Source organism: Platalea leucorodia (assembly GCF_965183815.1).
Source record: "Platalea leucorodia genome assembly, chromosome: 6".
Classification (NCBI taxonomy): domain Eukaryota; kingdom Metazoa; phylum Chordata; class Aves; order Pelecaniformes; family Threskiornithidae; genus Platalea; species Platalea leucorodia.
This window is the reverse complement of record NC_138828.1, coordinates 17,006,304-17,022,918: the sequence shown is the minus strand read 5'-3', so window position 1 is coordinate 17,022,918 and position 16,615 is coordinate 17,006,304. Positions and strand designations below refer to the sequence as shown.

The 16,615-nt window shown below is 40.5% G+C and overlaps 1 protein-coding gene across 1 annotated transcript in view; it reads right to left on the bottom strand.

The window, feature by feature from the left end:
- Nucleotides 1–16,615, bottom strand: part of ARHGAP10 (Rho GTPase activating protein 10) — a 153,772-nt gene that overhangs the window by 97,681 nt on the left and 39,476 nt on the right. Inside the window, exons 2-3 of the mRNA XM_082316377.1 lie at nt 12,938–13,033; nt 12,790–12,851 (exon numbers count right to left, since the gene is read on the bottom strand). Coding sequence (XP_082172503.1) covers nt 12,790–12,851; nt 12,938–13,033 — 158 coding nt within the window. The remainder of the gene's footprint in view (nt 1–12,789; nt 12,852–12,937; nt 13,034–16,615) is intronic.

The window sequence follows — 16,615 nt, the reverse complement described above, 5'->3', positions numbered from 1 at the left end:
TGAGCTGCCAGGAGTCCAGACAGAGCTCCCTAGAAGCCCACTTTAGATACAACAGAAGGCTTTCTCTCTCTTTCCCCCTCGCCACCCCTCTTCAAATGTGAAAAGTTTCAGATAAAACGTTGCAGGCTTAAACCAGCCTTCTGGAACGCTTCTGAAAAGCTCTTATCATAAACCACGAGAGGGATGTATTAGAGATCTGGCACAACACAAATCTCAATAGGACTGCCTGCTCCCACCCACCCCCAGAGCCATCCAGGGATTACTGCGGGAGTCATCCTGCCAATTCACTGTAACCACAGCAACCCAGATTTTAAACAGCCACGGCAGCACGCTAACCTATGTAGCTAACTGGAAATCCAAATATCTGGCAAGTCTGGGCCAAACTGCATGTTGCACAGTCATCCGCACAACAGATAATTCCTAACTTCAGAGCACTTTTCTCGTGGGCCAAACTTTTTCTTTCTGCATCCATTTCCTGATTTTGTCAAAAACACTTCAAGCACCCTTCAGTGCACCGTTGGTGGGAGCAAAAGAAAAAGGAAATCTGACAATTTTGTCTTCCAGAAGTGTACAGCAGCACCAGGCTAACCACGACACAAGACCCTTGCGTCGAGCTGGAGGGTAGGGGAAGGACAACAGGGCAACTTCTGCCACGTCTCCAGCCCAGCAAAGAGATATCCTGAAGAGTGCATCCCAAGGCTTTGGGAATGCTCTTGGAGGCTGGAGAACCATTCGTTCCCTGAGCTGCCTCTGCTCCCACTGAAAGAGAGCCAGGGCAGTCAAATGCCCCAAACGGGAGCTGAGCTGTGGTTCTAGGAAGGATTTGGCCCACCTGGCAGCCTGTGCACATATACCCTAACTACTCAAGCATTACCAGGAGCCTCCAGGGGAGTTTTTAGGATACCTAGTTTTTTTCAGATTTTGTCAGGCTCCCAAAAACTTTCCTGGAAATTCTTAAGGGCTGAAAGGAAAGAGCAATTTGGATTTATAATTGGATCAGGCACCAGAAACTGTATCCTGGGACACAGCAGAAGTGCCTGACGACTGAAGGATCTCTTCTTGCTGACTGCAAGCATCCTCTCAAGTCAGAGCGGAGAACTGCTCGTGGAAATCACAGAATAGTCCTTCTATATTGGAAAACTTTAAGAAGTTTAAATTGTTCCTGCCAGTTTCCTCTATACTGACAAAGTGAGGGAGAAAACTATGAGGCCTCCTCAGAGCAAAACTCAGAGAGGATGATGCTAGCTGCCAGGCTGTAAGAGCACCATGGTTAGCGGAATCATTTTAAAGCATTTAAAGGTAGCAACTGAGCACTTAAATGATCAGAAGGTTAAAAATACATATCTAACAACAAGTTGCTTATTAGTTGCTTGAACTTTTACACAAAAAAAGCGAAATATAAGATCAACAGGCAGTGAACGTATGCTGAACATGAAGTCGGAGTCAAAGAAAACCATAGCACCTTGATGTAACAGAAAGGAAAAAAAAAAAAAGAAAAAAAAAAAAAACACACACGCAGAAAAGACTGGTTTATAAACCAGCAGGGCTGGCTGCAAATCACTTGGTCTGCTACACTCCTGTGCAGCGTTAACCATGGGAACCACTACAGGAATTTGTTTGAAGCAGAAAATAATCTTTAAATCAGAATGGGATGTTCCCTCAGCGACTGCCAACAGAGGTTCCACTGCTGCCAGTGGTATGATCTGCCAGTAACTCTTTCATTAAAAGAAAAACAAGCCTCCTCTCCTTCCAAAAAAGACGTTTCTCATTTTGCGCAACTTACGCTTTTGTTAACAGATGCCTCTTCAGCAGAATTTTGCCTGCCATACAGGTATTTATGATTTGTCACCCCCTTTGCTGTCTTTGTCTGGCTTAAACAATGGGGCTCTTGAGTATTCCTTGGTGAACTGGGACTTTGTAGATCTCTGGTCATTCTAGTGGAGCTTCACACCCGGCCCACATATAAAAACATAAGAGGAATATTTATTTCCTCCTCACCGATATAAGCATGTATGTGAGTTTATATGTGTATAAACGGAAACCGTAAACGAAGACACGACTAGTAAATTTAACAGTGAATTACAGAGCTGTTATTCTGACTAGCAGAAATAAAAACAAAGTTCGTAATTAAAATACGCACAATACTAGATTAAAGAGAGGCATTCACACTGTTTTCCAGTACTTAGAATCCAGTGCTTGTCGTGAAAAGGTACAAAAAGATACATACTTATTTATCAAACAAAAACATTATTTACACTGCTGTTCATTGTTAACTTAGTTCATTGATAACTCGGGAACTCAAAACACTTTTTTTTTTTTTTTTTTAAAAAACATGGATAACAGATCAGTAGACCAAAAAAAAGTAGAATTCTCCCAGTATAAGGAAATAAGCTAAGGATCGCTTCAATGTATTTGTCATTATCACTTGCACCTCCCTTAAGAAGTACGGACCATGCTAAAATCTAAGATTTCCAAGAAAAGTTATATTAGGCATTTAAGTTAAATATTCATTGATATAAAATTACACGTTCCTTCCTCTTTCAACTTCTGTCTTGACTCTTAAATTAATTTTCATCCCTCTACCCCTCTAATCCTGGCAGATTATGATGATAGGAATGTACTATTTAAAAGGCATGAATATTTTCCCCTTTTTTTTTTTTCCCCCTTTAAATCTCTGATCATCCAAGAGTAAGTGTAAGTCATAAGTTAATCAATATAAAGAGGTCACGGGTCAGGTAACAGTATCTTAACCGGCTTTATGAATGTCAAAGTCTCAAGAATGCATTAAGAAATGTTTAACCCGATAGGCACACGTGCCTCAGGCAGTCAGTCTGAAACTGCTTATGCCACTCCTGTTCTATTTGCTGCACCTATGGAAAGGTCAAAGAATTAACTTAACTTGAACATAAACCTGGCAATAGCAGTAAAAAAAATCATCATTGCCATCATCATCTCAGAAGATCACTGTATCCAACATTTCCAACAACATCTTAAAGTAGGCTTTCAGCTTTGTGTATACCTCCTAATTTCAGATGCCTTTACACCTGCTCAGGCAGAGCTGTTGTACAGAATGGCGATAATCCTGACTTTTCCAGCTCCATATTTTTCAAAAGAAGTAACAGGTTGCAGATAAGAGACCCAAACCAACATTTCCTAGAGCAGCCCACAAAGGCACAAACTGAATCCATTAGCAAGTGCGTTTACAGCTGCTTGCTACTTCATCAGTCAAGTCAACAAGATCCAACAGGTAACTTACCAGTCAGTGCCAGTCCACAAAATGACTCCATTTAGCCTGTCACTTCTTCCCTTCTCAGAGAAGGTGGGAGGATAGCTGTTTAGGGAGAAACTGCTTCCCAAACACCTCCTCCTATGCACTGTAACCTGACAGACGGCACCATCCACCAGCATTCAATGCTCCTCATGCTTTCTCACCCTCCTGCAGTAGGCAGGAGCAGTCTAAGTTCCCGCTCCCCTCGCGGGCACAACCAGGCTTGTCTTGCGGAGGAGGAAGGCTGCTTGCGTGGGCTGTAAAGGAGTATCAACCCACAAGAGCTGTCCCAGCAGCTCAGTCCAGCCCCTCTGGCTACAAAGGCTAGACCAACCTAAGTTAATCAAAATTTGCTTTGCTTATTAGACAAACGTAGCAGTGGCCTCCCGGCTTTCATGAAGCTCCCTGAAAATGTCCTCAGACCTCAGCCTTTACTGGAAGAACTGGTAATTACACATTGCTCATCAATAACTGGTGGTGAGGTAAATATGTACGCTCACTCTGCTCCATTATGAATCTAAGCATTCTCCCATACAAGGCAGGTTTAGTGAGAAAGAACAAAAAAAAAAAAAAAGCCATAAACATACACCTTGCTGCAGACTGCGCAGTGACACAGGAGCGCCGAGTTCCCAATTCTCATCCCAGGAACCGGAATACAGATTAGACGCCAAACAGAAAAGAGGGTTTTAAGTTTCCCAGTGCGCCGACTGGAAAGATTTATTTGTAGACAGGGGCAGGATTGTTTCTCCCCTCAACAAAGCAAAGAGGGAGGCCACCAGTCGGTAGGGCAGAGCTCATGAAACTGAGCAAGTGTCAACGAAACTAGATCTGGGAAGGAAGTTTTGCCCTAGTCAGGGCAACAGAGAACACGGAAAGGAAGACGTACCTAGCAGTGATTCAAGAACAAATTAGTTAATACCGCGGCTAAAAAAGAAATGTACTTTCTAATAAAGAAATTTACTACCTACAGCTGCACTTCTGCTTACAGAGGATATAGCTCTTCTGTGTTTTTCCTAAGAAACTGCAACATTCGGCCTAATTAAAAAGCTGATTCTGATACCTCCCATGTTGAGGGAGAGGGGAATATATAAAAATTGGTTTTTTCCTCCAAAAAGCTTTCCTGCTTCGCATAGCGATTTGTTACCGAAATGTCTCAAAGCATTAAGATCTATGCCTGAAACCCTGTATTATGTAACTCTGCAGATACAGTTCCACTACTGAGGACATCAGATGTTCCCTGCAAAGCCTTAATCTCTATTCTTTCTTTTCCCATGAGAACATGATTTGCTCTTACAGTTACACAAATGTGCTCCCAGTTAGTTGCACAGCCAACTCTCCTGCCAGTATGCCCTGCAGGTAGACTGGCATATCTCTCTAACCACTTCTCAGCACTGGTTTTGTATTTAACTGGAGCACTGATGATTGCAGTCAGTGAAACCACACCCAAAACTCCTTCGTTTTCAAATGCAAGTTTTCTTCTTGTAAAAGTGTCTGGATTTTCTCACTGCTCTAGAGCTTTCCCTGTAGCTTTACAGTCTTAAATAATGAAAGACCCTCAGCCACACATTGGGACTACAAACATGGGTGTTTGACTTTTTTGGTTTTTAGAAGGATTGGAGTCTATAGACTAAAGGATTTTTAAGGGCGTGTCATAGCACATTAATACTGCCGTGTCTTTGCATGCATGCAGAAGCTATAAAAAAAAGAAGTGACATCCAGTCCTCTGGGTTCATTTGCTGTGGAGGAAGCCATCTGGTAACACAAGAGTCAGGAGGATAGGTATATCTGTCTTGGATACAATCTCTTTTGCGCATTTCTGAGATGCCAGGAGGCACCTGTAACAAAACAAATCACCTTCCTCTTAGGTGTTCCACAAGACTACCCCTGGGGTTCGGTAAGATGACAACAACTTTCTCAAATTGTGCTAGAGGGAATTTCCTAGACCATCGGTCCACTGCCCCATAAGCCACAATGCAAGCAGACTCCTGGGCTTTACACTTTCTAGCTCTTTTAAAAGCAGCAGCCTTGGCTTAGAGAGAACATACTAGCAGGAATCCTGAGTCCTCCCTTCTAGCCAAAGGTTATTTCCTGTTCAGGGGAAGTTTATGACGGATCTAAATGACAGACAGCTAAAAATGCCTCCTATGACCTATCTGCTGTGCTCTGCTCTGCAAGACTGTTTGATTCACTTGCCATTTAAGGCCAACTGCTGGCCTTAAAAATTAATTGGTATCATAAGCAGACAATACAAACAACAAATTCTTTCGTTTAAAAAAAAAAAGATAATTAAGACAGTAGTTTTTAGTAAAGATTACGTACTAAAGCTATTTAATAGTCCTGGATTTTGAGTAAGTTCATTCTTATGAAATACATTCCACTATAAAGACAAAAATACTACAAAGTCATAAACATAACAAACAGGAAAATAAATAGACAGAGTTTCACAAGCAGCAACAAATCAGCTTTTCCCCATCTGAAGTGGAGGAAAGCTGTGGGTAACTACCCCAAGGACAGAGCTTCCCTTAGCAAACCCAACATGCAGGAGCTGAACAGTGCGACACAGCAGCACATCGGTCTGGTTCTCCTACAAGCAGAGAATTGCTTCCAGTCTGCGCTTTGAAATCAGCTGTCGTATAAAGATCTTGACAAAGCGAAAAGGCTGCTCAGGAAAGGAAGTAGTTTAATGCTCATCTTCTTTGTTTGCGGCAAAGCTCATCACTGAGCAAAAAGATGCCACTGAAAGGCAAGGAATCCAGGAGTGAACAACAGCTTCAGTGTTCAGTCAAGAATGAACTGCCCGATTATTGTCAGCGCTGTCCTCCACGAGAAACAGTGGTGTTATTAACAACCAGCAAAATCCAAACTGGTGACAGTTTTACAATGCAAATTCCAAACATTTCTCATTGATGAAATAACAGAATGAAAATTCTGTAGTGAGTTATGTTGATGCATGTGAGACCACAAAATTATCTGCAAGAGGAAGCTAGTGGTAACAGAACTTTTCAGCCATGTTCACTCAGAGGTGGGAGGAACGCACCCAGAACTGGCTTTGTACTTTTTTTTTTCTCTATTGTATAGACAACAGTCGTCTTTATTTTATAGATTAATGTGCACAAGTTAATATGTAACTCATAAAACAATTTCAAAAGACTCTCTATAACATTCAAAAATAAACAAATATATAAATCAAACATTCAATGTCAGGAGTCGCCAAAACGTAAGAGATGTGTCTGGAGCAGTCTTAATTCCACATTAGTGTTCCATATTCTGATAATTATATGATTGACATCTGGCCTCACGCCACACAGAGAAAAAAAGTGAAGGCTGGGCAATGAGATATGGCAGCAATTGTTCTGCTTGTTTCTAAAACTGGAAAATGTTTTATTAAATGGGACAATTTGCAGGAAGGAAAAAAAGGATCTAGGTCCTGTGATTGAGGTAGTCAAATTCCAGTTTACCTGTCCCTGCATCTGAGATGTTCAATATGCTGTTGGCAGCCTAATTTTTCAGAAGTGGTCACCAATTATGTCCTTTCCACTGTCTTGGCAGACACATTTAGCATTCTGCACTGTCAGTGGACTTAACAGGATCTGAACATACAGAGTACTACATAATGCCATGAAACTCTTATTGAACAGATCTTGAATGCATCTTACATCCAAAACTATTGGATTTTTTTTTTACCCTAAATCAGTGAGCAAACTGATTGTTCCTTCACACAGATTTCTTCAGATTACTGTGAAGATAGATTAAGATTTATGAACCCTTAAATACCCATGTGCAGAGGACCAAAGAAAAGCTCAGAAAAATTAATACCACCACTTTCCAGCAGAGTAGAACAGTGTAAACTAAATGCAAAGAGTCACTGAACAAAAGGTAATAGTAAGCTATTTCATGAACAGTATGTGTTAAGTGAGCACTTCACCTGTGAAATAAATACTCATGCACTTAAATACTTCATGATAAGAGGTAAGTATATATTTGCACAGATTATTTAAATTCTACCTTTAGCCTTTTGAGTGTATGCCTTTGAACCTTAACAACTTTTTTTAACTTGGGAAACCACAACTGGGAAACCTCTCCCCCTCCTTTTTTTTTTTTTTTTTTTAAGAGGAAGAAGAAGAGGAAAGAATAAAATAGTGACTTCACTGAGATATTTCTTTAAAAATCCATAGAGAAACAGTTTCTCATGTTCCTGATACATGCTGGGAATAATTCTGCTTTCAGAAAAACGCACTGGTAGAGATGCTATTTTGAATTTGACTCTGACAACCTGGTAAAGCTGACAAAGAACACAAAAGGATTTTTGAGAGGCCACGACTGCAAGATACCTGTGGCACAAGAACAAGTCTTTCTTTTTGAAAAAAAGAAAAAAAGGGGGGAAAAGGTTCAAAAAATAACTATGTAGCATCTTTCCTCCAAAGATGTCCGAAGGAAGAGAAGTGTGCCAAAACTGTACCAGGAAATAGAAGAGACCGTATCAAAGTAAAACAGTGAGTTTGTATTGCTGTGGGGAATGACAGGAAACATAGTAAGGCGAGTATAATTGTATCAGAAATCCTATACGAGGAGAAATGTGAAGGAGTAAAAAGGAAATACACAAATCCTTAGGGACAAAGTTAGAAAGGTTACGGCAAACGCACGTTTTGTTTGGCAAGTGGCAAAGAAAACCCTAAGGAAAAGGGGTTCTTAATATGTATTTCACAAAACAGAGAGAAAGGAAGTTATAAAACCATTATTTAGCTGGAAAGAGAGTTAAAGCAAACAACAATTGACTGTAAGACAACAGCAGATTTTAAAAATCTTCACAAAGGAAAAAAATGTCAGTTAATTATAGCAAGCCATCTAACAAAGTGGGAAAAAAATGGATGTTAAGAAGAGTAAGGATTTCTTACGAACAATTAGATGTATTCTTACATTACGCAACTGAAGAACTAACTGCATTCAAGTCAGAAGGGGCTTTGCTTTAGAGTAGCTGAGGAACTCAGCAAAGCAAACTACAGGGAGGAGCAGGAAGGTCCCAGAGGATGCTACAAGAGCAAACCCAGCAGCAACTTAGAAGTGAGAAGAGGAGGAGAAAGCAGGAACTAAGAAAGTTACAGAGAGACGTAGCAGCTCTGACACCCAAAGCCCTGGAACACACAATAGAAGGTTAAAAGCTACTTTGAATTTGTTAAGAACAACATCTAGTTTCCTTTTTGAGATCAGCACAGTAGCCGATCTCCTCGATGAAGTCTTCAATGCTGACCCACATGACATTCTCAAAAGCAAAGGCGGCAACCTGGTCTTAAAAAAAAAACACAGGAAGAATGAAAAAAAAAAACCATCCTGGTTGCAAAACTGCCCTGAAAAATACCTGTTCAGCCAAGAAGACGTTTCAAGCATCACAGAGGAAACTACAACCAAGTTTCCTGCATGATTCAATTTTCGGTAGCAATTTACGGAGTGACCTACCAGTAACTCCACCAGACTAACATGTGTGGAGTGACATAAACCCAACAGAAAATGTTGGTGCTTTCAGAAAGCAGGATTAAAAATAATTTTGACATAAAAAAAGAGATGGTCTAAACTCAGTGTAATTAAATTGAATAAGGAAAAATACAGATGTGAAACACCACTTTGAAAGGGTAACAGTGAAAATACTACTATGAAGGAAAAAAGCGATCAGTTTTACTCCATGACTACTGTAGAAAAGTTCCCCAAAAGTTTCCAGCTTAATTTGCAGTAAGGGAGACTTAGGATGGCTATCCGGTGAAAAAATAGAAGAATAAACATTGCAGTAAAACTAGAGAAATCTCTGTCCCTGGAACTTTTTTGAAGAATAGGTTAGACCAGCACTCATCAGGGATCACCTAGGTGTAGATGCAAGTCACACCTCTAGCAGGGCTGCAGGCAAATGCAGCCAACTCGCTCGGTCCTGGCATGGGAGTAAGCTAACTGAATAGGGCATGAGAAACTACTAGGCAGGACCCGAGAGACTGCTGGCCACGGCCCGTAACTGTGAGAGAAGCTGATACAAGTGACGGACAGCGCCATGAGGGGTGAATGGACTTCCAGCGTGGTTATGGGAGAGTTATGTGAGAAACAGTTGAACTCCAGAAGCAGCTGAAGGGCAGGACGGAGGACGTCCAGTGAGTGGAAGCACGTACAGGCAGCACATCAGGGTGACTGCACCGGTGGTGCCAAGTACTGCTGAGATTACTGAGGGTACAGTACAAGCGCTATCAAATTTGATTATGATTTAGCACGACTGGGATCAAGAGGGAAAACTAATTACGGCAGGCTGGTCATTTGGGAGAAGACTGAGATGGAGGAAGGGAATGAAGGAAGGTGAATAAGGAAGAAAAGGGATAACGATGACAGGCAATCAGTACCTACCAGGTAGCCCCGTGCTGCTCATCACCACAGCTTAAATAAGGGCAGCAAGAGAAGCCTGTTGTTCTGAGCCCATCACAAGAATCAAACCTGCTCCTGCTGTCAGGAGAACTGGGGCTGGGAAGGAGGTTTGGTGCTCTCCCTGCCAAGCAGGAGAATGGCTAGGTAGTGGGACAGAGCATCTTAGCATCGCCATGTTGGTGCTTGCTCATCCCCAACCTTTTCCTACCAGCCTTGTGAAGTTCCCTTTCATCCCTGCACTTCCATGAAACTTTTGTAATGTCAAAGGAGCAGAACGTAAGGCCTACAACTCCATTCATGCTTAACACGTAAAAATAATTTCCAGAATATCCTCAGGGACAAAGTGATCTATTTCCTATCTGTCCTGGAGAATGTCACCAAGCTACAGTGCTATGGAAAAACGTCATTTGTTTTTGCATTGGCCACTCTGTAATAATCTCAGTGAAACATTTAGATTAATGCCAACTTCTCTTTTCACAAGCAACTAAATCCTTTGACAGCTGGGATATAATTTCAGCAGCCTTTGAAGGAGATGGGAAAAACAGCAAAACCATGAAGTGCAAGACTCCAACATCTGAATTAAATTATTAGATATCCACTAAATAAATATTCACCAGACAAATGATAACCAAACAAGTAAATTTATGGTAAACACTAATAGAAAGTTTTATAGACTCTGGATTCACCACAAAAAATACTTTCAGAAAATCATGAGAAGTGTAGGTGATGAGTATATAATTTCAGTTTAGAATGTATTTTAAGTGCACATTTGTTTCATTTACCATATAGTTGTGAAAAAAATAACTCTTTTCTGAACTATCTAAAAATTAAAATGCACAACAATATCTGAAATGCCCTTAGTTCTATAATTATTTATTGATTTCTCTAATTTTACTTTATGCGACTGAAATTTATCTGCAATTCTGCACTGAAACTGAAGCAAGCAGTCAGAAACCTTCTGGTCATCTTCAAAATGGTAAGGGGAAAAATGCTCAATAAGGAGCATTCTTAACAAAGACGACTGAACGCTTTTGAAAAAAATCCTGCTATATACTTTGCATCTTAATGGAAAGTCTTTGGATCCCTGACCTGATTCCAAACATCTGTGAGTGCAACATGCCCTAATATTCTCCATGGGAGTATCCCTAGAGCTCATGCCACTGTTAAAACATCTATTGAGAAGTCCAAAAATAATAATAAAAAAAAAAAAAAGTCAGAGCAGCAGCCACTGAAAATGATCTTTACCAGTCACCGCACAATCATTTTCTCAGAGACTTAGGGCCACTGTTATATTAACTCACTCTAGAAACAATACATAACATTTGCTAGAGTACAGATGCAATGAAAAGGCCACACAGCTGGTAACTCAGAGAATATATTCTGTTTGGAATTAAATATTTGCCCCACAATATTTTATACTCCCCAGTTTTTCATCAAACTGTCACTGTTCTAACAGATACCGCATTTCATACTTTTCTCATCAAGAAACTGACATTAATTAACTTTTAGTGTGATAATGCCTTCTGTGTAAGCATGGGCAGCATACCAAAAAAATAAGTAATAGTTTTGTGGCATTCAGTCTGAAAAACAGAAGTGTTTTACTGTACAGCCAGCCAGCACTAGATTCTGCACAGCCTACTGTGCTGGCAGCCTATTACTATGGAAGATCTATTGATACAGTCACTGAAATGCACCACATAATTCTGAAGTCCTGAAGCTCACATCTCTCAAAAACTTGGTATCAAAATAGCGTGGAAAATAATGTGACAGGCTATGAAGTATTTTTCATTGTAAAAGTTCCCAAGCACTTTCACTAATTAGAGGTATGCAACTTCACTAAAATAAAATACAGCTATGGATGGCAGACAAGAAAAAGCAGAGTAAAGACTATACTTCAGAACTACGAAAAACAAAAGCAGCATTCAAACATACTTAAGCAAATCCCTACAACTTGGCAAAACAACTCAAGATACTCAAAAATTGTCTCTGCTATGTAAAGACAGTGTTCTTCAGGAATGTGCAAGGAACCACATAGACCCAAATGTGGTTCCAGATCAGAATAACATACCAGGACATAACACGGCACACTCAAGGAACCATGACTATTACTGGGCTCAGGACTGCCAGAGAGAGAAATGTTGAAAATCACTATTCACAAGTTTTTTTCTGACTTATCTACATACTCCCACATTGCAGGCACAGCTTCTGGCAGAGAGAACACAGATTAGTCTTAGTTTCCTCTCAGTGATGCCAAGTGGTCACTGACTTCCAGGAAGATAAACATATAATCACATGGCAAATACTGAGGAACATCATTGCTATCTAGGCAGATCTAAGAGCATTTCCTAGTTGCAGGGTCTGACCGCACTCAGAAGAACATTGGGTACACATCATCTGATCTATGAATCCCCGCTCTGAAACGAAAGCTGGGCATGCAGCTGCAGAGGAGAACCATGGTACCAGCCAGAAAGAAACTTCCCATCTTCTGGACAACTTAGGAAATCAAGGTAGCAAGGTGTATTGCAGAGCTCTCAGCCCGCAGTCTATGTGCGGCCAACCTGACCCTTATTACACTAAAACCCTACGCAATCACAGGCATGTGAACGAAGAACACTCCCTTCTACACAACAGGGCAACTAAATGTTTGCAGATGCAACCCTTCACCAGAAAGCTCACCTACAAAGAAAAGGTTTCTAAGTCTGCTACTGCATCGAGCCAATAGATTGCATCCCAAATTCACGTAAGTGTTGAATCTGAAGCTGCACAGATCTTGGATCCAAATTTGGCCAACTTCCCAACCTTGGGTGTCTTGCTGCGGTATTAAGGCTTTCACCTTGCTTTTTACTGCAAATAGTAAACCACCTCATGATGGTTTTTCCATTCACCCCAGCCATAATTTATGAGGGCACTACCATTTTAAACCAACTCATAGTCATCTGTCCTTACCATAACATGCTCTCTGTAACTCTAGACTACAGAATCAGAGGCTGCATAATGAGAGCTTTCACTGTTAAGTTATTGATACCAACATCTTGGTGGTTAACAAAGCAGCAAGCAACTTTAACTTACTTTCATCCTACTCTTTGCTATATGTACAGCTTTTTAAAATTCTTATGGCAACTCACCAAAATTTCTCTTTGTTCTTCCAGATTTTTCAAAAAGTTTGAAAACTCATGAAGTGACGCATCTGTAATACAAAACCAGAAAAAAAGTTTAATCACGTTGCAGGATGGCGTGGCAAAATATAGCCACTTATAGCCACTTCTTACCTACCTATGCATCTTTCATCGTCTGTCTCTGCATCACCAATGAATTCAAATTTAAAGTCTCTCAGAGAATGGGCAAATTTTCTCTGGGCTGCTGAAAGGTCTGCAAGGAAAAAAAAAAAAAAAAAGGCAAAAAACACAGATTGAAGGTTAGGGGATCATTTTAAGAAGGCTGGAAGATCCTCCTACCCCTAGAATAATCAACTTTTACAAGAAACTCTTAACACAGGTCTGCCTAAGGACATTACAAGACATCCGATATTGTCTAACCCTCTTTTGATCTTATCTGGGAATCTGTCGCACAGATTTCTTTAGGCTGTATAGTAGAAAGCAAGTGTGATCATGTGTACAGTATCAGACCTATCCTTACGCTTCACTATACCACAATTTAGGGCACAGGCCATTCAAACAGATCTGTAACTACAGAAATTTAAGGTACAACACTCAGAGTTAAGTTGTGCCAGTTGTCTTACTCTGCTAACCTAAATTCACTAGTATATTTGTCAGCACAAATATGCATCTTAAGATTTTCTACATACTTTACATAGATAGGTCTGCTAGTGAAATGTTTATACATAAACCAAATTTAAAAGAATTGTTGCACTGGAGCTAGAAAGTCCGTGGAGTTAAACTATGCCAAAAGTTAGTTAAACTAAATGCACAGCATTAAAATTATTTTTGTATAATTGTTTCGTAATATTCCCAAAACATTTTCTTCAACCCAATTTTTACCTATTAGTGTTTGACAATTTGGGGTCAGAGGGCTGCACTCTTACATCCCTCAGGAAGTAATCAGACTCTATATTCAGCCACAATATCATCATTATAAACCCTTATTAAGATTTATAAAGCTGTCAATAAGCAGTGTATGCACACTTTTCTGTTGTGCTGACATGTGCAGGTTGGGAATGTCACGAGTTCTGGAAGAATGGAATTGCTCAATGGAAAAAAAAGGATGCATGTCCTGGTACACTGCTACCCAGTAGTAAAGGTTTTACTCACATTTTTGTTGTCAGCCAAGGTTAAGGACAATTTAAAATATTTAGTTAATCTATAATCTTTTTCTTATCACATGCAGTTCTGAAGGGCTAAGAACAACTGTTTTAACAGACCAGCTAAGCATTTTGTTCTTTAACACTAACTGGAGCTAAAAGACCACAAACTCGGGCTTTTTTTGTTGTTCTTGTTTTGTTGTTTGTTTTATTTAAAAAAAAAAAAACTTTATGATAGGTCCTGCATCCAACACATCATATGTTTTATCGTGTGTCATACAATGCTGCACTGAAAGTTCAGTTCAACCACTTAAAAGGATAAGTCACAAATACTCTACAAACAGCATGACACAACCTAAAATGCAAAAAAAAAAAAAAAAAAAAAAAAAATGCTTTCTGTTCCTTGCCATTCCACATTCCTTTCTTTTCACCCATTTCTCATTAGTCCTTTCCTCACCTATTGTGTAACAGCGCCGTTCCCTGTGATGCTATGCTGCCAGGTACTCACCTCCCTTTTGCTGCTAGTTCTAAAGTCTGTACACGTACCCTTCAACACGTGAAGCAGCAGGATGCTGCACAGGGTTGAAGGAAGAAGGATAAGAAGGTTGAAGGAAAAAGCAACATAATTCCCATGCAAAAGGAAACGTGAGTATTTTAACTCAAATGTCTTGTGGGCTAAAAGGCTGTTCATAAAGTGAACAGCAAAAGAAACAATTTCTGCCAGCTGTGAAAAGCTTAAAATGGAAAGTAACAAGTTTCTTAAACACCTAATGCTATGCTTATTTGTGAGCAAGGTCACAACACAAGGGTGAAAAGAGTTTGTTTATGGGAGAATGGGTCCAACAACACACACTCTCCCAAACTTCTTCAATTTTCCTGAATCTGATAATCCCCTACCAAAGCCCTGTCATATGAGAGCTAGCCCCATGCTAGAGGAAGGAATTGTTTATTATGTTTTCCCTTGCTTGTAGAGGTGAAGTATTCAAATAATGTTGAGCAACATACATGTTAAGAGAAGGCATGCGGCACTGCATGCACGCGTCGCCCCCCTTTCCCCTTCGCAGAATGAAAGGGTACTAAAACACTGAAGCGGGCTGTGGGCTTTGATGAGCCCTTCTAGAGCAGTGCAAAACTGCCTCCTGCACGGCTGCATAGCCCACCTCTCCACCAAAAGCCACCTTTTTGGTGACAGTGACAGCAGACAGAACCTGTGCCCACGCCCCGACTCTTTCAGCACAAAGTCCAACATCTTTGGTCAAGCTGAGAAGGGGCTGAACTGAAACACTGAGCTTCTCACAGGATCAGAAAGCCACATCCATGCATTCCTCTTTACTGAATCTGCTAAGAGATTGGAAATTATTGACCAAAGGGCTGAGTTCCAAAGGGTTGGAAGCAGCAACCTTTTAAACATACCAAAGCTAGATCTGTAGAGTTCCTGTATTAAAGCCATGAAGACACGTTAAATTTTTGCAATGTCTTTCCACAAATCATTTCTGAAATGCTTAAGAACTGCTCCAGAAAAATTTGGAAAGCATCAAGGGGTGGGGGGAGGTTGGAGGTTTGGGATACAGAAGAATGACGTGATGTGTCAAGAAAAGCTGCAAATACCTGGCTATTGAACCAACACCTAGAAGAAAAGACAATGAAATAGGAAGAGACTTTCTGGCAGATTTTAAGAACTTGGCACTTTCAAAAAAGGTGAGAAGAAAAACAATCACATGGTGCAAGATGTAACTGGGAAGGAACAAGCCTCCTGACTGGGGGAAGACCACTCCAGTCATTTGGCTCAACAGACTGCTGCAATGATCAGAGTCCTAACCATTGCCAAAATAAAGACATTTTTAATCCTGCTTAGTCAGCACATGTTAACTACACAATTCGTCCTCCAATGTTTATATATCATCCATCAGTCTTGTTTGGCTAAATTTACATTTATGGTCACGTTCTGTTTTCATTCCCTACGCCAAAATAGCACTGGTCTAACATAAAACCTTGCCAGGGAGAACCACCGGTGCCCAGCTATTCACAGAAATGGAAGAGCCTCTGGTCTGCCTCTTGCTAAACTAAAAGAAACAAAACTGAGTATCAAGTAGGGATGGAGGAAAACTTTCTCAAAATGTCAGAGCAAGAACACTGAACTTGTCCTGCTACAGCACAGGAAAAATTACGAGGATGGTGGCTAGACTCAAAAAGATAACGTAGCCCTGTGCTGGATTTCTTGCCATCTGACAAACCATGGCCAGAAGGAGACCTGAGACCACCTGCAGCCAAACCTTCCACTGTGGGGCAAACAGCATGAAACTGCTCCAGCCTCTACCCTGATAAATTCCACGTATCCTACAGTACAGAGACGTTCACATGATTACAAGCATTTATAAAACTCTATAAAAACAATCTAGATGCTGATATCATCATACGTACTATACTCCCTTACTATTGTGTTACGATTTAAATGCTGAGCATTGTTGCTTAAGTTAGACATTTCATAAATATAACTTGGCTCTCTTCCATCCTGTGTCAGAAGACCTTTACTACAGCAAAATTATTTGGCTGGCACTGACAGATACATCCCAGTATTGTTCCACGTTAGCATTAGAGCTTGCGAGACCAGTATGTGCTATATAACAGACCATAAACATATATGGATTCCAGCTACATACATTAGAATAAGACAGTACACGAGTATGGTATGG